The sequence below is a fragment of the Apis cerana genome, linkage group LG15 (genome assembly GCF_029169275.1).
Source record: "Apis cerana isolate GH-2021 linkage group LG15, AcerK_1.0, whole genome shotgun sequence".
In the NCBI taxonomy this organism is placed as follows: Eukaryota; Metazoa; Arthropoda; class Insecta; order Hymenoptera; family Apidae; genus Apis; species Apis cerana.
The window spans coordinates 1,713,799-1,737,298 of NC_083866.1; the positions used below are offsets into that span (position 1 = coordinate 1,713,799).

Consider the following 23,500-nt stretch of genomic DNA (forward strand, 5'->3'; position numbering starts at 1 on the left):
ACAAGCAGACAAACACCACTTGTTTAAGAATTGAGAGTTAAACTATTTAAACCTACTTAGTGATACTTTAGAATAATAAAGATATCCAGCTCTTATATAAAATTTAAAAATGTTTAATGTTCAATTAATTTCTTATTTTATCAAAAAAAATGTCACATATGATATGACAAAAATCGATAGTGATATAAATTGATATAAGGATACACCGATTTAAACAAATTTCAAGTATATATTTGTAATCGTTACGTTATTTCAGTTCAAGCATCAAGATTATGCGACTATTAACACGTGCAACGTTTCTAAGATATTTATAAAAGAAACTTGAAACGTGACACTTGAATACCTTCGATGATTCAACATTTTTATTATCTACTACTATACAAGTAATATGTCCAATTGTCCGTCATTTCATTCAATAACTTTTACACAATAAAAATTAAATATTATAACATATCTTTCCTTTTTGAGATCGAAACAATTCTTCACTTTATTCAATAATTGTTTTTATGACGCCCATGCTTATTCTTTTTCTTTGCGGTAATATTATACAGCTTAACAAACAAAGACGCAATTCACTCGATTAATCTTTCAGTCAATTTGTGTATTATTACACTGATATCATATAGCTCGCAACAAATATCATGCTTGCTCTTCTATTGCGTATGACTTGAATTCTAAATAATGTCTTTGCATTGCATTTATCGTCAAAGAATTATCGTTTCTAACAATCTTGTGATATATGTTACTTCCATCCATTATATGTTCACATAAATATATGAATACATATAATATATAGAATGTTTACAAAATATGTACATATTTTATTTCAATTTAGGTGTGACAAATTCTTTCTGCGCCGTGAGCCACAAATTGCTAATTAGCTAGTCCCCTACTATCATATTCTACTCGTTTAATAATCGTCATGTATTAATATATACAATGAACAGATGTAATATGAAAATATTTTTAAAGTTGTAAATATAATTTTAGAAAAAATATTATATCGTATTTACTTTTATATAATTCTGCATAAAAGATACAATGGTATGTTTCAATAATGAGATTGTATTGTGCCTATTAATGAGATAGCTAACTCTTGGAAAGTGCCGCATTTTTAGTATGTTTAATACGTGACAAGAGTGAGAAACGATAAGTCTGAGTGAAATGAAAAAGACATCGGCATTCGTTGGTTCTCTACGATGTATAAGAGATTCCGTTCGCTTGAAGTAGTTTCAGGAAATAGTGGGGATGACTCTGCGTATATCGAGGCAAAAAGGTGTCTACTATTCAGGCACTATTGTATAGAGGGGACAAGTTCTATATTCTACGTCTAGAGTTACAAAACTAAAAAAAAATGTAAGTATTTGCGAATCGCATTTTTTGTTATCAATTCGGTATTTTAATTTTTAGATTCTTTTGAAGTTTCTTTTAAAAACAAATATTTTTAGATGTACTGAATAATATTTCATAAACATAAATATATTTCACGACATAAATTATAATTATTATACTACATGATAATTATATCAAAATAAATTATATTAATATAAATGTAGAACTATACAAATATTTAAGTTATGTCGTATTATAATAATTACAATTATATTATACTTTTATAATCATCGTTGAATATTTTTATTTATTATGAGCATAGTCAATTATAAAAAGATATAATATAAAAGCGCTATTTTAAATTTATATATAAATATATACGGATTGAAAAATAAAATGTGAAAAATGAAAAATAAAAATATGAATTTAATAATTTAATAAATATAAATAAATGTTTATTACATATTGATGAAAAATTTATTAAATATTTAATAAATTTATTAATAAAAAATTTTTAAAAAATCAATATTTTCAAAATTGTATGTATCGATCAATTATATCAACTGAAGTGAAAATAATTAAAAATTATTTGCGATGAATTTACTAAATTGAGGAATTCGTTTGAGTCATGATTATCAACAAGTTTTTTGACGTAGATGCATGAGAACTTGATGTTAATTATTAGATAAAAGTGATATTTTTTTCTATTAGAAAAAAGTTTTTAAAATAGAATTTTTCTTGACCTTATTATTTTATAAAAAATATGTACATGGAATTTCTTCTTTTAATTTAAATTATAATAATGTAAGAAATTTCTTTTTTTAGAATTTATTATTATTATTATTATTATTTATTATTTTTTTTTTTTTTTGATAAAATTATCAAATTATATTTTGGTGATTATTTTTATCATTTTTTCATAAGGATTTAATGAATTTTTATCAAAATTTTTTGATTTGATTTGTTAATCGATATATTTTTGTTATTTGTTTACTTATATCAAATATTTTTCATTGTTAAATATATCGAAATAAATTAAAAAAAAAAATTTCATAACTTTTCTATGACAGGATGACGAAATTCGTATTGATTTGTATTTTGAGTGAGATATGCAACTGAAAGTGAATAGATTTCATCAGACGATTTATTCTAGAATCTATTCTATTCTAGAATACAATTTATTTGAAATTTTCTTTTTATTCTATAAATATTTTTTTATTGTAAAATGTTCTATAAATATATAATGATTGTTTATAAAATATTGGTTTTTAATAATATGTAAATAGAATTTCAATAGTCAAATGCTCTATATTAAAAAGTATATAATTCAAATTGTAATAAAAATATTAAAAATTAATTATTAAAATTAATAATCAAATTCAAATAATTAATATTACTAATATGTTTATATAACAAAATAAAATTATTATTAATTATATTAATGAATGATTAGAATTGTTGTTAATTATTAATGAAAATTTGAAAAATTAAAATAAACAATAAATACAAAAATAAGATAATTATTTGTAAAAATTTCATATCAATAACTTATTTCCTATAATTTATCATATTGCTTTCAAATAATCACGTCAAATCGTTAATAAAAAGAATGATTATTATCAATGATGCATAATGGAAATTCGCTTAGATAGATAAGATATTGATGGTTTTGAATTAATCACTCAAAGTTAACATTATTCAACGATTAAATTAAAATTCTTTAAATTTCATTTCTGAATTTATTTTTACATGTTAATTTTCATCGAAATTTTTTCGAAAAAGCAATAAAAATTTCTACAAAATTGCCTTTAAATTTTTTTCTTAATACAAACTATTCAAAACTATATTTGAAATGAAGTTTTTGTTCCATTTTCAAAAAAGTTGCAAGATTTCTTTCAATATTATTTATTATTAATCAAATATTCGCTCTTAACAGAAGACATAAAGACATTTATGTTTTTCTAAACATAATTTTTCATTTAAAATGACTCTTTAGATTTTTCGAGTTTTCGTTTCAATGAAAATAATTCGCTATTCGAATTAATAATCACATTGAAATAATCTTAATGATTACGCGATATTGATAAATAACGCGAGACAAGAAAATAAAAAAAAAATATTTTGAAAAATTCTATATTATCATTGAAGTTGAAATCTTGATTAAAATCTAAATTTCTTATCAAAGTTATTTACAGAAACAAATACTGATAAATAAGTAAAATTTTGGTCATTGTAATAATTTAAATCAAGAGAAATGTCAAATGATTATGGGGATTAATTGATGAAAGATAAAGTGATTGATGTTTTGTTTAAATTTTCGCTGATAAAATTTGTAATAGAAATAGATTTTTTTAGAATAAAGTTAATTCGTTTAAGATAAGAAAAAGGGAGTTTTAAGTTTCGATGTGTTTTAAAATAGAAAGTTTTAGGCAGTAGGATATTTTGGGATTATAATTTAGGAAACTTTATTGCATAGTATTTATTAGGTTGTTGTGTAATAAATTTATATAATGCGTTATTTTCAAATCTTCTTAATAGTGATTTCTAATTATATATTATTTATTTTTTAAGAAATTATAGATTAATTATTTAAGAAAAAATCTATTTATAATTATAATATATGTATACATTGAATTGTAGAATAATCCATGAACATTAAAATTGTTTCAATAAAGATATATAATTTTAAATCATAAAATAATAATCTAATCCGATAATTATTTACATATATTTTATTTAAAACTATAATTTATTATTTTTTTTAATAGTTTAATGATTTTTAAAACAGTTATATTCAATTCAATTTTTATAAAGATCAATATTTTATTATTATGTTTTTCTTTAGCAAATAATTTTACAGAAACATTAAGAGATTTTGATCAAAAAAAAAAATTGAAATTAATATTTAAATAAATTTTGCTTTGACTAAAAATTTTTACTTTATAGTAAGTTTACCATATAATCTAATAAAAATAACATGATATTTTTGATATTATAATTTTATTAAATTCAAAAATATAGATAATAATAAGAGTTAATTTTAATTGAAGTAAAATTTCAATTTAATAAATCATTCTCATATTAATATGTATGAATATGTCTTCATGGATTCCATTAAATATATTATGTTATTTTATAAAAAATAATTTATATCATTTAATAGTATGTATTATAAATGTGCTCAATTCATCAAAATATATAAATATATAATTTTTTAACAAATTTTCCAAAATTTATAATTTATAAATATTAGAATTTATTTATTTATTTAATTTATACTATATAACAATGTGTAAAATAATTAATTTCATATAACATTGTTAACAAATAATGAAATAATTGAATAATTGAATAATTCAAAAAAAATTTTCAAATCTGACAAACTATAACAAAAGACATTATACTTCACTAAAATAATATCAAATTGCAATTTCTGTAATAACACAAAGTAATGTTTTTGAAATAAATTGGAATGTTAATGCATTTTTTACTTGACATATTTCTTTCATATCATTCTTTTTTTAAAAATGGGAATCCCAATCTTTAGAAGTTTTGAAAAATTATTTCTGCATAATATTTGAACAAAAATTGATTATTTTTTTATGATAAAACAATTCAATAGCTGTCACAAAAATAAAAAAAGATCATTAAAATAACGATTACATAATCGACTGAGTAAATTACTCTTTATAAAATAACACCATATATTTATAGTAAAATCCATCAGAATTTTCTATCCATCTATTATTAAAACGTAATTAAAACATAAATGCAATTTGTAATTGATCGAAAGAACGTTCAATCGAAAATCAATATAAAAATATCGTGTTGCTTACATTGCATCAAGTCTTCGCGGTTGTATTTGCGCATGCGCTTGTTCGAGCCTTAAACTTTAAGGGATAACTCGACAATAGTCAGCTGGCTTTGTCAAATGTCGCCATATGATTGGTTCGTAACGAGGGCTCGTACGATCGATTTCTCTTGATGACGTCATTCTTGCAAAAAACGCGACTTTCTTCGTGGACTTTTTAAAGGCGAATTTTCGCTTTTTTGCGTTATTTCTATTTTTTTTTGTATGATTTATTTATGACGATTAATTACGAATCGCGTTGGTTTGTTAATAATAAGTAATAGAGTACTTTTTACTATTTATTTATAATTATTTCGTTAAAAAGTTTAGAGAGTTAAGAGTTAAAGAGATTTGGTTATATATGAAGAGAATATATAGAGAAAGTTATATAGAGAATTGTGTATGAGAGTATGTAGTCACATATATTATTATTAAAAAATTTTTAATTATGTGATTTAATTATAGAAAAGAAGAAAAGAAAGAAAATTTATTAATATATCATAATATAGTTTTTTTATATTCTTTCACATTTTTTTCGCAAAAATAATATAAAATATTCTTAATAAAGATAGTAAAGTAATAAGATAATTTTAATTCGTGCGAAAAAATTTGATAAATGTAAAGAATGGTCCATAGATGTTATCTCATTGTTGTTATTCCATTGCTTAAATATTTACAAATAGATATAAAAAAGCTTAATTCTATCGTGATAAAAAATCGAAAAAGTTACTTTGATAAGTTGTCATTTTTTTTTTAATCAGCCAGAAAAAATTCTTTTTCCGATAAATAGATTAAAATGTTAGAGCTTTTATTCGATAATTTCTTATCTGAATATAATATCAATAAAGATAATTTCGTTAATGCAAATAATAAAATGATAATATTATCCACTCTCACACAAAGAACACACCTTTCTTTTAATATTTTAATTCATATCAATTTCAAGTTTTATCAATGAGTAAATATTAAGCAGGAATAAAATTTTTTGAAATATGAAATAGTTTACTTTTAGTTTCGTTTTATTACAAAATTTTATGATAATTTTATGATAATTATTATATTTATTATTATTTATTATTCATTTAATTATAAATATAGTAGAACATAAAAAATATATATTGAAAAATAAATTATTATAATTAATTCAAAATTTTTATTTTATAAATTTTGGATTAGAAATTGTAATTTATAAACTCTAGTATTTTTTTCATTTTATTTAATATTTTTTCAAATATTTTACTTTTTAATATTTATTTATAATAATTTTTTAAATTGTTAAAACAATTATTTAGATATTTCAATTTTAAAATTAAGAAATATTTTTTTCTTATAATAGTTACAATAATTCATTATTTATGCCTATATATATATATATTTTGTCTGATTGCAACACGATAATACCGATTTATTCTACTATTAATTTTACAAATAATACTTGTATAGAAATAATAGATTTCCAAGAATCAAATAGCAGGAAACTTATATATTTCATCTTCAAAGAAATGTTTTATCATCAGCTGCGGAAGAATATGATCAGTCAGCTGAAATGTACTCATGTACTCATACATCTTCGTTTTCTCTTTGCATATATGAGCATTATTGAACTAATTTAAAAAAAATTTTTTTTTTTTCATTATATTCAAAATTCCAATTTTCCATGAATTTAAAAGAATTTTGCATGATTTGCATGACTTAGGTGACTTTCATTCACGAATTATATTTTTTATTTTTTTAATGAATAAATTTGCTTTTTAATTTCATATTTTTATCAAAATTTTGTAATGAAATGAATCAAAATAATTTCAATAATCATTATTTATTAGTTAAAAAAAAGATTTTCTTATATTTTATGCAAGAAATATTTTAATAAATTTTATTGATTTTTAGAGATATATTTTTATATATTTATATTTCTTTAAAACCATCAATATTTTTTATGGCGTTTTTAAGATTGTAAATTTAAGTAAATAACATTATAATAATATTTCTTCTAATTTACATTTTTATTACGTTGAAACTAATATTACTAATATCGATTAACTCATAAAATATACATACAAAATCATCAAATCGAAAAAAAAAATCTTAATAGCTTAATATAAAAAAGCTCTAAAATATAAAAAATATTATAAGATTATGAAAATGTATATAAAATATATATGAAAATATAAATAAACTTCTTATTATCGATTCAAAATTTAATTTATAAATAATTATCAACATGATATCATTTTTTATATACAAGATTTAATAAAAATTTATCAATTATTTTCAGAGAATTTCAATCGAAATCGATTAAATATGATATCAACAATGATATTTTTTACTAGAAATATTTAGTTATTTCAGATTATACATTAGAAATTATTCTTTGATTATAAACTATTCGAAAGTTTATTTAGTTTTATTTCGACAGTTTATTTAATTTTATCAAAATATTTGAGAAATATACTTTGAATAATCAAAATATTTTAGATATTTAATAAATAAATTGATTTAAAAATTTAAAAATTTAATCTCTTTAGAAATTTTAAATGATCAAAATGAAAATTTCTAAAATTAAATTTTTTTAATAAAATAGAAAATGAATATTACAAATATTTTTAATTTATCATTAAAATTAGCAGAAAATTAATTCGAGTAGTAGTCAATTATTTCGCACATATTACATTTAAATTGGATTAGAAATTATTTCTTATAATGTGCATTTACAATTATTATTTAATATAATTTAACAAAATTTAATATAAAAATTCAAATTTTTAATATATTATCTAAATGAAAAATTTTTTTCTTATTTTTTGAATAGATCAATTGCTTATTTAAAAATATAATTTAAATAAAATTTTTATCTTAATTTTATGATTCTTAAGATATTTTAAAAAAAATATTTCTTTTTCAAAATACTATTTTCATTTTTTTTTAAGTAAATGATAATCAAATAGAAAAAATATTTCGATTATTTTTTTGAAAATTATTTCTTACTCTTCTATAAATTTCATCAAAACCAGCGTGTGTGCATCGAATATATTTTTTTGTTTTTCAGATTTTTTTCAAAATTATTACTATATCTTCCATTTTTCCATTATATGCATATTTTTTTATCGTTTTATATCATTTTATTATAAATATCGTAATTAGATATATATATAATTTTTATTTTAATTCTCATATAAATTTTTATGAATCAAATCAGAAAAATAAAACTTGAACAGAAATCTGTTTTACCGTTTAAGTATCATATATTTATTTCGTTTTGGATATTTTATATCTTTCCGCATATCATGTATATTTTTAAAATTTTTGAATATTCATTAAATACATAAATATTCATGATCTAAATCATAACAAAGTATATAATAAAAAAAAACATCATTAAAATTCGTGAATAGCGTATTGACAAATTAACTTTTTTTTTTTTAACTATATATACACAAATTAATATAACGGATCAAGAATTTGTTATTTAAAGATATTTTTCTACGTTAATAAAAATTAATCTCAGCAAAAAATTCGATTATTATAATAGAAGAAATGGTGTAAAAAAATCCATCATATTGATCTGTTTTATTTTTAAGCGATTATATAGACCGGAAATGAATAGAAAAATGAATAGAGATCGAGGCCAATATTTGCACGAATTTTACTAATAGCCTTGGGTTGAACGACTTTGTACCTACGTGTTCAAACTCACGTAATCATTTCCTTGGAATTTGATGTATGTATTTTTTCTTGAAACACGTCTGATCCTTAATATAAAGAATTTTATTATTGAGAATATCTTTGACATATATTAATGATAACATATATGTTGAGTAAAAATTAAATTATGAGTTCTATAAGGTAAATATATTCTTGGAATACCAAGATTTTTCAATTCTAAAAGTTGAAAAATAAACACAAAAGTTAATGTTCGAAAGCAAGTTAAAACTTATTCATTAAATTATATTTGTATAATTATATAAGTTATATTTATATGATATTAAATTAACTCGTCTTAATATATATGTGTGTAATTATATATATAATAGTTATTATTATATAATAGTTAATTTAATTTGCATTAGACGAAGTATGCATTGCATGCATTTTGTTATATCATAGTGTCACTTTGTCTCCATCTCGTTTCATATAGTACAAATTTAAGAAGTGCTTATAACTAAAGAAATTTTACAACTAACATTTTGTTTTAATTTCTAGAATCGATCCTCTAAAGATTAATATAATATAAAATAAAAATTTTCAAAGTAAGAAAAGATTTAGATAAATAAATGTTATATAGGTTTTATAACTCACATATTTCATAAGAATATATATTATCAGTGCAATTAAAATAAATAGAAAGATAAATAAGAAATTATATTAAAAATATTTATTAGTATAATAAAAGTGGCAAATAAGTATAAAATAATAAAATAATAAATACATATATATAAAAAAAAGAAAATATTATTTAAAATAAATAAGATATAATAAGATAACTAAAATAAAAAAAAACAAATGTTAAAAATGATAAGTAGTAGAATAATAAATATTAAAAGAACAATAAAAGAATTTAAAATAAACGTTTAAAATTAGAAGATTTTTGAAAGATTATATTGTAAGAAAATTGTAAGTTGGAATATTATATTTATTTAACAAAATCTATTTATTTAAACAACAAATTCCTACTATTTGTACTTGTTTATCGAGTGATTTTTCGAGCAAGGAAGATATGTGAAGAGTTATATAAGAATATACGCGAATAGTACATCGTCATTCTAATGTCTTTCTGCATTTCCGCAAATCATTTTAAAAAACGTGAAATTAAGTAATAAAATTAAATTAAAAAAATTACAAAATTAAGTTATTTTTCGAAGCTTAATAATTTTTTAAATTTTACAAAAGAAAATATACATTATAATAAATTATAATTCTTTTTTATAATTTTGACCATAATTCACATTATAATTAGAATATTTTTTTAATGACGAAAATAAAATGTTTCTTTAATAAAAATTTTAATTAAAATTTATTTCTTTTTTCTAAAACAAATCTACTAATCATCAAGCTACTAATATAAATAGACATAAATTTGTTATATATTATTTTTATTAATGTATAAATATTTTTTAAAATTGTAATAAAATATTTTTATTAGTGATTTTTACAAAAATGATAAGAAATATTAGTATTTCGATTGACAACATTCATCAAGAATTAGATAAAAGATTGAAATCAATCTACCAATTAAATTATCCTATTAAAAATTATATAATTTTTAGTTATAACAAATTCAATTGATCAAGATTGGTGTTAAATAAACCAATTTTATTTAATAAATCTTTGATAAGAAAAATAAAGTAATAAAAATCTAATTGGCTAATTTAAATAAACAGATTTCTAGTTTAGCGTTAATTTATTTGATAATTATATGTTTGAAAATTATAGATATATTTTATCATGAATTAACTCGTATTAACAGAATCATTATTTATTCAAGAAATTTATCCAAGATTATTTATCATTCCAAGAAATCTCCCCAAGTTCGTAAAAAAAATAATTGTTTTGTAATAAATAATTAAACAAAGTATATTGAAAATTCAAGAAAATTTCGAATGATTTGCACGTAAACATCATTGTGAATGCGCATGGTACGCAATTAAAACTCACATTTATGAACGACATTCAATGTAAACGTGTTTCTTAAATATGCAATATTTAACATTCCTGTGATAAACTCAATGAAATTAATTTCTATTCATTCAACAAACAAAAATGAAATGTGCATAAATTGAAAAAGTTTTCAATTAAAATTTATATTAAAATATTTTTTTAATTTTATGATATTTATGTATCTTCTTTTTTTTCTAATTTTGACAAATTATAAAAAATTTTAACATTTAATATTTTTTATATTTAATATTATATACACATATATAGCATTTATTTTAATCAATTATTAAAATTAGTAAGTTTTTTTTTTTGTTAAACATTTTAATACATTATTTTTACAATTAATAATTTTTTAAAATTATACGTTTATTATTAATGAAATGTTATAATGAATATAAATATTAAATTAATATAAGTATAATGGAAAAAAATCGTAGTATTAAAATTCAAAAAATAATTCATAAACTCACATTTATACTGATATATGAATGTAATATAACGTAAAAACAAGAAAAATTAACGTAAAAAATTAATAATTTAATATAATTTTTACATCTCCTTTTAATATTAATTATATATAATCTTAAATACACTTAAAAACCAATATTTTGAAATACGTAAATAGAATATTATTTATCAAACTAATATTACTTATCTATGATTCTTACTTAAAAATATAAAATACTTTCATATTTTAAAAAAATTACTTTCTCAATCTTTTTTTGAATTTAATAAAATTAATAAAATTAATAATTTTTTAAAATATTATATATAATTTATAAACATTTGCATTAAACATTATTGAAATTAATTTTTTTTTAAATATTCTGAATTATACTTTTTAATATATTGTAATTCTAAAATTTGCCTATATATAATATAATTTCGTAAATTTAAGTTTTCAATGAAATGACATATTGCATTAGATCAATGTTTGATAGATATATAAAATACAATTATTTTTGAGAACACAATTTTTTAATAATGTATGCAGAAAAAATGTATAAAGATACAAAATATAATATCATATATAAGTTCATTGCTTATAAAAAGAATCAAATTGATTGTATTTCTATCTCTTTGTGTTTTCTAAGTTGTATTCCTAATAATAATAATAATTATAATAATAAATATTACTTTCAATCAACGTAAAGTATCATAACTTTCTAGAAAAAACCAATCTCAAAAAATAAATATGTAATTAATTGATTAAACAAAACTTGAAATGAGATATTGGATTATCAAAAAAATTATTACTTGAATTTCTTTTAACTCATTGCAAAAAATTCTTTTTAAAATTTTTTTTATATCTAAAACTTGTAATCGATTATAAATAAAAATTGAAATGAAATTAACAATTGAGGAATTTAAGTAAAATAAAAAAACTAAAACATTATACCGAGTTGTAAATTACATTCTTTGAAAATAATTTACATAGTTTAAAAGTCTTTTTATTCAAGTTTTTAATTGACAAATCAATTAAATAACTATTTCAATAATTTATTATTAATTGATTTGTCAATTGAAAATTTAAACAATATTTTTTTAATTAAACATAAATCTTTTTCAGAAAATATGACATTGATTTTGAAACTATCCATATACTTAAAATATTCAATTGCAGATGTCTAGAAATTTAAATGATAATACCTTTGAAAAGAAACTTTTGAATGAAAAAAATTTTATAAAGTACATTTCATAATAAATTATTAATTTATCATTTAGCTTGTACTACATCTACTATGATATATCGTGTATATTAAGAATCATTGATATAAATAAATAAAAATTATACATATTTCTAAATGGAAATAATTAAAATTCTAAAATAACTAAGATATATTTCAAAAAGCTTAAATCGGAATCAGCTCGAGCATTTGTTATTTTACAATCCATAAAAAATTTAATATTATCCAATGTTATTAAAAACTGTAAATTAAAGTCTATAATTTAAATCCGTAACTGGCTTTACGCTTTTGAAAACAAAAGAAAAATAGGAAACAGTAAATCAAAACTATGTAGTATACAATAGATTTTAAAGCAGAATCGAATCGCAAATTCATTTCCAATGCGACATTCTCGACGTGCAACCAATTCATACTTTTGAATCACGTCATTTTTTGCGTTTTTTATCTGAATAGAATTCGAATCGCTAATGAAATTAATCGAAGTTTAACAAACTGGAATTTATTGAATGTTATAAACAATTGTAATACGTAATTTATATTCAATTTAATTTCTTTGATAGATAAGAAAAATTCTTTTAGGAGTGTTTTATTATTATTATCATTATTTTCCTTCCTTATAATCATAAGTAATTTTAAATAAATGAAACGGAAATTGTGGTATATTTTTCTTGGAGTCAAATCGAGAATTATTACGATAAAGATATAGAATGATTAATAAATTTTATCAAGAAAAAGGAATTCTTAGAAATTTTAATTTCATTAAAATATATATATATCTAGTTATTAGATCATCCCAAATATCGTTTTAAAAATAAGAAAATTTCTTTATAATATATATTAAATTCTATTTTAAATGTTAATTCATATAATTTCTGTCTTCGAAAATTTTAGATATTATTTTAAAAAATTTTGCGATAGAAAAAATAAAACATTATTTATTAAATAATATCGATTAAAAAATATAATGGAGGAAATATATTAATATCAATTAAATTATTCACTCTTTTCCGTAATTTTGATTGTTGTGATTTGTAGTTTATCAATTACTTGTTTATTAAAATTGTGTGTTATCTATTTAATTTTTCAATCAAACTGCGGATGTATAGATAATTTAAATATGCAAAAATGTATATAAAGTCCAAAATTTAATATCCATTATGATATTTAAAAATATATATTTCTATTTAAATTCCATGTTTTTAAAATTAAACAAAAAATTCTAATTTGCGTAAATAAGTTTAATAGTTTATAACAAATTATTCCCTTCAAATAAAACTGAGTTTCTGGAACAACATTATTTATTACAACATTACGAGATGATTTAATATAGAGTACAAAATAGAGATCATTTTTTATAAAACTATAATATTAACAATTTCTGAATATTTTTATCTCTTTATAATTTTATTTTTAAACAATTTATATGCAAAATTTTGAACGAAATTTTCTTGGACACTTTTCAACAATAAATCAAAAAAATAAGAATATATAAATATAATCAAACCACCATGATTTTTTTAATTTTAAACATTTTAAACAAAGTTTCATCTTTCGTTCATTATTTCACTTCGCGAATCAACATAATTTGAAATAACTTCTATTTTAATTTCTTCTTTCTTTATCGATTATTGATATTGAATGGTATTTCAATTTCTATTATTTCCATAAAATCTAAGAAATTAAAGAAAACGCGTGTAAATGAGATGAAACGGAATGTTAGAATTCTAATATGAATTCGAAGAAAACGATATGATTAGAATGTTTGTGTTATGCGATTAGACTTGTTGATGCATGACGTACGCCGAGTATCACATTGCACGTGAGTATCTTTTTGTATCATTATGCAACAGCAATACGTCAATCTTTCTCGTTCGTTAAACATCATGAGCTTTGTATTTAAAACCTCTTTGCCTAAATATAATAATCGTATTAAATATATATAGAATACTTTATAATTATTTAATCTTTCGATAACAAATCTTTCTTGATAACAAATTATTTTTTGACGAAATTAAGATTCATGTTTAATATTGTTAATTTCCTGTTGAGATTTTTTTAACAGAAAAAGATAAAAATTATTATGAAACAAAGAATACGAACTGAAACGAATTTTTATTTTATGAGTAATAAATTAGATAAAATCATAGAATATGATTATGATAAAAAAAAGGAAATAAATGATAATTTTTATCTGAAAGATTGACAAATTGACAAATTTGATTGAGAAATTTTCATGGAATATTTTAAATATTTGGTTTTTTTTTGCATTAATTTATAAAATAATTATAATTTTCAGTTTTTTTATTTTATATTAATAATTTAGAGTAATTTATGGAATTTACGACAGTTCAATGAATTAAATAAAATTGAAAAAATTTTAATTCAACGAAAATTTTTCATTTAATAAATTTTGAAATATTAAAAACGAAATCGTCGTTGGAAACGAATTTTCAATTGAAAATTAAAATTTATAAAATTCGCTTATTTCTGGAAGAAATTCTTAAGTATTAAAAAAATCTTAATTTATGATTCATTAATTGTCCTTGAAAAATTATATAAAATCTTAGAAAAAATTTTAACTAAGTTCTAAAATATAATTTTTTAATTTTTAAAAAATTTTATGTAAAATAAAAATTTACTTTGATCTATCATTGCACAATATTTATTATTAATATATGATATAAAAATAAGATATATAAATAAAGTTAACGATAAATTTGAAATAATCATTCGTTTCAATAAAATATTCTATTATAAATATTTTCTCTTACAAAAAGAATATTTTTCGATTTTACTATTAATATCCATAACAATCAATTTTATGAATTTCATCTATTATATTCATCCTTTTTATGTTTTATATATTTTACATATTTTTGCATTTATATTCATATACACGCTTGCATTTTTAAATGTTTTCATAAAAGCATCGTCGTACATCAAGAAATTTTTTAAAAAAGCAATTTTCCTTATAACGAACATGACGTATAGCTCTTAAATATTTTTTAACGATAGTTATGTTTTTACGTCGCAAATATATTTTTTAATAGTAGTAAAATAATCGTAAGATAAACGAATGTTTCGAACTATTCATTATATAATCCTTTGTTCTCTATCAATAACGAAATAACGTGAAAATGAAAATGAATTTTGAATGGTGAATTTGAAAATATTTGATTTATAGAATAATATATGTTAGATTAGGAAAAATGAATAATATAAGTCAGTTTGATTTTTCTTTCAATAATTAATTGCTTGAAAGTTGTGCTTTAGAATTAAAAATTTATAAAACATTACGTTCCAGCGATAAGAATGAAAAATTACGTTTAAATATTAAATAATGTTTAAAACGATAATTGGAACAATGAAGTATAAAGATGCGGATCACATAATAATATATTTTTAAATTTTTTCCTATTAAACATTTTAAAATAATGATAAATAACGATAAACTCGGAACGAATGACATAGGGAATAATTATGTTTTTTATATATTGTCGTCATAATTTTTTGCATTTCTGATGACAAACAAAACGTAAAAAGCGAAAAAAAAGTACTTTTAGATTTTAATAAGTAATAAATTTTAATAATTTTTTGATAATGGTTAATAATAAAATATATTATGATAATAAAACAATTCGTGAATTAGTATATAAGTAAATGATTTAACAATAAAGAATTTTAATAATTGCATTAAGAAAATATAAGATATGATCAAAATTTTCAAAATTATAGTAAATATGTAAATATAAAAATAAAACATAAAGATATTTATACTTCCAAAATGCAGTCAATATAATCATATTATTATTATATTTAATATCTTTTATGTTACAATTGATAACTTTTCTTTTGTACTCCATTATCAATTTAAAAACATAAATTTTAAGACCTCTTATAATAATATATAAAATTATAAAATAAATGCTAAGTTGTAATTAAAATGCAATGATTTTTAATATAACTTTTTTTTTCTTTTTTTTAATCATAAAATTGATAATAATAGAAGATCAAATTCATTTTATCAATTTTATGCAAATTAAAAAATTTTTTTTTCACATAATATAAATAATAATCATTGAATTGATAAATTAATTAGATTATTTCAATTTTTAAGGAATTTTTCAAATATCTAATAGATCCAAAATTTACGATAAATTTTTTATTTATTATCAAATCTATATTACTAAAAAATATTTTAACTATATTTTTAACAAAATCTATTCTAAACAATGACAGAAGTTAATATACAAAAATTTCAATTAATATTTATTTATTAAATTGCAAACAATTTAAATTTGAATGAATAGAGACAGGAACAAAATATAATAGTATGATATAATAAATAAATAATGCATATAAATATATTGCTTAATAAATAAGTCTTAACTGATTTTTTTGTATTAATATTATTTCTTTATTGTTCTTATTCTTTGCAGCCTTTCAAAAATGTCTCTTTATTAATATTTTAAATACAAATATATAAATAATATAATTAATGAATATATAGTATAGTGATCCTTGTTTTATTCAAAATCCTCACTTTAGTTATTAAAAAAATTAGAAAAAAAAGAATATTTTTTTATAAAATTAATCTAAATTTTGACATAAATGAAATACTAATAATATTATTATTAGTTGATAATTTAATTTTTTCTTTTTTTTTTTTTCTTATAATTTATAATATAAATGCTTGAGAAATAATATTCTCAAATCAATAAATAAACAGATTTTATCACTTCGGTTTCTACAAACGAACGTTTTGTTTCAAGAAATAGAATTCTTCGAATTCTAATAATTCTATAATCAAAAATTCTATAGAAGATTATCTTCAAAAAAAATTAAAATGTCTCATTCTCCATTTTCGTTTTTAGATTATATCATTATGTATAAATAAATAGGAACTTCTTTTACGAGAACCAACTAAATAAATTCGAAATAATCAACATGACATAATTTCTAATTTATATACGACACATGATGAAATTTTTATCTTTATAACGTGACTAATTACCATTGAACAAGGGAGTTTCATATTTTGCGATAATGAACGCATTTTCTTCTTCGTCTACAAAACCCCTCATAATTGAGAAAGGAAACAAATATTATATCATTAAACGATGAAATTTAATTATTTTAAGTGTTGTGCACCGAGTTATTTGCACAATCTTTATTGTTGATAAGATATTCAAATTAATTATAGACATTATTGGCAAACAAAGATATTCTTTTTATTTTTTATCTTATATTTTTGAATAATATATATTCTTATATTTTATATAATAGTATGATAAATTTGAGAAAAAATTAATTCTTAGATCAAATTAACGAATAATTGAAATTAAAAGTGAAATAATTGAAGATGAAAATAATCATGACATAAGTTGTTTAAATAAAAAAAAAATTAAAAAGAAAAGAAAATTATAATAAATAAAGATAGAAATATTTAAAATAAAAATTTCGAAATATAAATTAATCATACATTAATAAAGAAATTAAAAATAATTGGGTTCTAAGATAAAAATATCTTTTTGATAAAGGATTCTTTTAAAAATTTTCAAAAAATAATAAAATAAAAGATATGATGACAGATTCGTTTTTTTTTGTTTTTTGTAATAATTTGTGTAAATAATATATTTATTAAATGTAATAACAAATTTATATAAATAATATATTAGAAAATATAAAAAAAGAGAAAAATTCGAAGAATTTGATTGAAAAAAAATTTCTAAAGCTTGCAATGAAAATAGATCATTTTACAAATAACGTAAGGAATGTCTATAACGATTAAAATATAAGTTTAAATTTACTATTCAAAAAAAAAAAAAAAAAGGAGAAAGCAATTTTAACGCTTTAAAAGCGTAAAATTTTTCTTCTATTAGCAAATAATTTTTTAAACGCTATTAAACGTTATAAAAATATTTACTTGGTCAGCTGTGTCCTCCTGAGCCATTTTCTTTATGAAGAATTAATAAATTTCTCTCATAAAAAACATTTTTCTCCCAAGAATTTCTCCAAAGAATTATTATCGCTAATGTCACTTTAAAACCACAACTATAAAGTACTTTTCATATTTTTATATTAAAAATTTGTCAAAAAAATATGGACTAATCGAAACCATGATATTATGTGACTTATATAAATGAAGTTAATCATATGTTATGATTATATAAAAAAATTTAACATCGAGTTATCGATTTCCTCAAAATCGAGCTTTTTTTTTGATATTTAACATTTTATTAAAATTTTATATTCGTGTTTTATATTTCATTAAAATTCGTTCAAGATAATAATTTTTCTATTATTCGTGAAAAAAATTTTTAATTAATTTTAAAATTAATCCAATTAAAGATTGAATTAATAACATAACCTTTACACTATTGTTCTTTTTTTTTCTTTCTTCTTCTTTTTTAATAAAGAATTGAGAAATAAATAATTGATTGGAAGGAAGGATTGAAATTACTTAATTGCCTTTTTAGAGACTGCAGGCGCGCACATTTGCTCATCATTGTATTTCTTGCAACATGGTCTGCGAATGATCACGGTTATTGGCTGAAAATTCATAATGATATCTCTTATTTTCAATATTTCAGCCTTTATAAAAATTTCTCGAATTGAAAAATCTTATGATTTACCCAGTTTTCTCCTGGAACGTATCCGTGCTCCATTTTCAAAATTTTTAAAATAAAATTCTATTAATTTATCATTTTTGATGAAATGACATTCCTGAAAGAAACTGAAGTTCGTCGAAAAAAACATAAACTATAGAACAAGATAAGACGTTATTGAAATAAATTTTTATTCAAATAAGTGTTGAAACAAAATTTTTTATTTCTTATTTGTAGAATAAATTATTTAAAGTATATTATTTTATTTGATATTTAATTATTTAGTTATTTGATTTCATTATAAAGATGTAAAAATATGTATTTTTTCTTAAATAAAAATAATAAAATAACTTTCTTATATAGAATTCTTATTTTTTAAAATCTACTTTTATTTTGTCTAATATATTTCTATTCGTATTTTTCAATTTATGCATTACTTTATTTGAAATAAAATTTCTATAAAGAATTTTATTATTTATTATAATATATTAATTTTTATCTAATAAATAGATAATCACATTTGAAAATAATTTATTTCTTAAATAAAATTTTAAAATTTATTAACAAAAATTTTAAATAAATTTATTTTTTATTCGATTCGATCTAATCTTTTCTTCATTTATTATTATAATTTTCGTTTAACGATGAAATGTATAAAATTATTAATAATATAAAATTAATCTTAATTATAAAAAAGAGAAATCATTAATTCATTAAATTATTATTTCATTAAAATTTAATGAATTAATAAAATATATGAATTTTTAATTCGTATAATTTTTTCAATTATTTTGATTTCTATTTTAGTATATCTGCAAAATTACTAATCATAAATTAATAAACATTCGGATAAAATAATGATTGTAAAATTGAAATTTTATTATGTGATACGAGATAAGAATCATTAAAAGGATCATATTATTATGAATCGAGTTTTTTTCAGATTATTACTATTATAGATTTTATCATTTTTATCTTTTCAAAACAAGATTCAAAACAAATTGCGCAGTTTTTGCAAATGAGCATAAATATTATATTATATGTTACCATATTGTTATTTTATATATATTTATATTTAAAATGTTTATATATTATATTTAAATGAATTTAGAAAATTATTAATATTATATTATATAATAAAGAAAAATATAAAATCATAAATCATTTGTATGAAATAAATTTTTAATAAATTATTGATAAAAAATATTTTTAATTAAATTAAATCAATTGAAATTTTCTATCCTGAAGGAAGTATGTATCTTATAATCTTATAAATTTCAAAGATTTGAATAAGAAACAGAAATTGCTGTATTGATAAATTATTATGTCAATGCATGGAAATGCTTATATCTATTTGCGACGAGAATAAACTACATTTGAACTACGTAACAACAATGCAATAGTATAGTAGTAACTATAGTTCTACTGCCAATATTTTATTTTAATAAAGAGTTTCAAGGTTCACCGCATTAATTCTTCTGTTATCACATGTTTTGGCACGATTTTTGACCAGTTTGACATTGCAAATTAATTCACAATAATCGAACTACATTATCATAATATAATGTATAATTTATCTAATCAATTGTTTTACAAATTTTCAAAAGTTTAAAATATAATATTGTTATATATTACAATTTATTTAATTCTATTTTTGAGTTATTCTAATTTCATAATTTTAACTTTCAACTATTTATTAACTATTTCATTAGTGATTTTAAAAAATCATTATTAAAAAATTCAACAGATAAATTTATTATCAATGATAAAATATTATAATTTTAATATCAATGTTCAATATATTAATTACTTAAAATAATCCTTAGCTTTCTTTAATCTAATTTATCATTCTATTTTTTCAATTCTTAAAAAATTCATTAATCATTCTATTTTGTCAATTCTTAAAATATCTTAAAAAACTTTTAAACAATTTGATACATATATTATTCTATTTCATTTCCTAAAATCAATCTAATCTACTTCAACTTTAAATATTTGTTAGAATAATGATAGACGAAAAATTCGAAATTTCTGAACCATTTAATGTATCACATATTTAATACAATATGTATCTTATAATAGATTATAAGATAAAAATTAATTTAATTTATCTAATATTAAAATTAGCAAAGTTAAAATTTGTAAATAGCTCTAAGCATTTATTTATATATTTAATATAATTCTACCTCTAATATAATTTAATTCTACCTCTAAAATCCTTAAATTAATTTTATTTTAGAAATATATGTTTACGTGTATAATTTAAATCAAGTGACGACGAGATGTATACTCGTCAAACACGGAATAGATGTTGCAAAATTGAATTAATTTATAACGAAATCATAATTTGTTTTTTTTTAAATTAAAACTGTATTAAATAAACTTAAAAAAATCTATTTAAATTTTGAATAATTATCAAATCAATATTAAAATCCAAAGTACATTAAATATTTATAAAAGTAAAATTCTACAATCAAAACACAAAGATAAGATCTCCAAAATTTATCTAATATTTATATAATATATTATAAAATTAATATAACATTTATTAATCTCAATTTTTATAATTATTAATTAAAATACATACATTAAATTTTTCCAAAATCGTCGATAATTATTCTAATCTCCCTTTAATTCAAAACAAAATATAATATTATAATAGGCATCATATACTGACTCATAAAAGTATTCGAATACTATTTTATAAGGAAATTCATTTAATCCAAAAATTCTAATTTTAATAAAATTTTCATATATAAGATATATAAATTATACATAATAAATTATACATAAAAAATTTTTTATATGAGAAATTTTCGAGGAATAAAATCAACCCTCTAAATTATCATCATTTTTGCAATTTTTTAAATACAATTTTATTTGAGAATTTTTTTTACAACAAAAATCCTTACAATAAAAATTAAATTCTGAATATTTTGGTTAAAAATTTTATTCGATATCATTATAAAATTAGTTTAAAAATAATGCATCGAAACTTTTAATTTTATCCCCTTAAAATAATATCTCAATGAAAAAGAAATTGCTTCACGTAGAAACCATATGCTTTGCATTGTAATCACGAAATTTCGTTAAAAAAATAAAAAAGATTGTTCATTAACATTTCATCAAAAAAAGATAAAAAATAAAAATAAACAAGTATTCGAATACTTTCGTGAACCATACATCTCATCTTCGATGCATACAAAATGAAAATCGATCTAACCTACTCGACACCCACCAAAGTTCAACGAAACGACAAAAGTCAAAGTATCCAAACAAATCCCCGTATCGTGTACGTACATGTTTAATCCGTCTACGCTTGCACGACATAATCCACGTCACTAAAGTTCCCCCAACGATCACTTTCACGAATAAAAGGGTTACCTCGTCGGACACTTTAGTCACAGTGGATGGCTCCTCTTCGATCTGTTGTACCTGCGCGTGCGACTCCTTGCCATAGCATTTGCACATCCTGCTGAACAGCGATCTGTTTTTCGTCTTCATGTCGCCAACCTTGACCCAGTGTTCTACTTTCAGCTCTTAATGGAGATTTCAATTTCAATTGGGACGACACCTGTTTCACCAGCCGGAAGATATTGGACTGATCGTTTTTCGACGCGTGTTACGGCTATTATTAATTGTCTCACGACACATGGATCGGATGAAAAACGCGTCAGATAAGCGTATCAACGCTTGTATGGTCGAAATGGTTTTTCTCCAGGGAAGGAAGGCGGCCGGATGCTATTGCGCTTGAGCGGAAACTCTTCATAGTCGAGACGCATCATCATTCGAAATTCGAACGTTTCGACAGAGGGATGAAAGATTGACAATCTTTTTCACATTATTTTGACAGTGACACAAAATTCTTATTTTATTTAAATTCGAATATAATAATTCGTCAAAGAATGATCATTCGAGATATGAAAGTTTTCGGGGATGATACGAAGTATTTTTCGTTTATTTCTAAAGATGCACAATCATCAGGAATTTGAACATTTCGATGAAGGATGACAGATATCTTCTTATCTTTTAGATAAGATTTTGACACGAAGTTTTTATTTTTCTATTTTTTTATATATATAATTTTTTTAAGCCTCATACTTGTTCAAGATTTGAAAGTTTTGAGGAATTACTTCATGATACGAAGTTCTTATTCTGATATTTCCTTTTTTTGTGTATCAGGAAATTTGAATATCTCAAGATGACAGATCGATGATCTCTTGTCTTTCACATTTCGGCTGTGATATGAATGCGATATGATCTATTTGGTCTATTTTTTTTTTTTTTTTTTTTTTTTGATATCTTTATATTTTTGAAGGAGCACTGTCAAGAAATTTGAACGATGGAAGATGGATCAATTATAGATC

General features: G+C 19.7%; 1 protein-coding gene and 1 long non-coding RNA gene across 5 annotated transcripts in view; one reads left to right on the forward strand and one right to left on the reverse strand.

The window, feature by feature from the left end:
• Window positions 1-23,500, reverse strand: part of LOC108000730 (hexokinase type 2) — a 48,895-nt gene that overhangs the window by 18,011 nt on the left and 7,384 nt on the right. Inside the window, exon 1 of one of the 4 annotated variants that reach the window (XM_062085359.1) lies at window positions 22,434-22,736. The exons of 2 other annotated variants lie outside the window; for them this stretch is intronic. In XM_062085359.1, the coding sequence (XP_061941343.1) occupies window positions 22,434-22,637 (204 nt within the window). In that variant the 5' untranslated portion in view covers window positions 22,638-22,736. Of the gene's footprint in view, window positions 1-22,433; window positions 22,737-23,500 lie in introns of those variants that run through there. One more of the 4 variants, XM_017061271.3, reaches the window with a different exon arrangement.
• On the forward strand, window positions 965-23,216 carry LOC133667363 (uncharacterized). The gene is made up of 2 exons (XR_009832790.1): window positions 965-1,356; window positions 22,671-23,216. It is a non-coding gene; the product is annotated as an uncharacterized LOC133667363 (long non-coding RNA).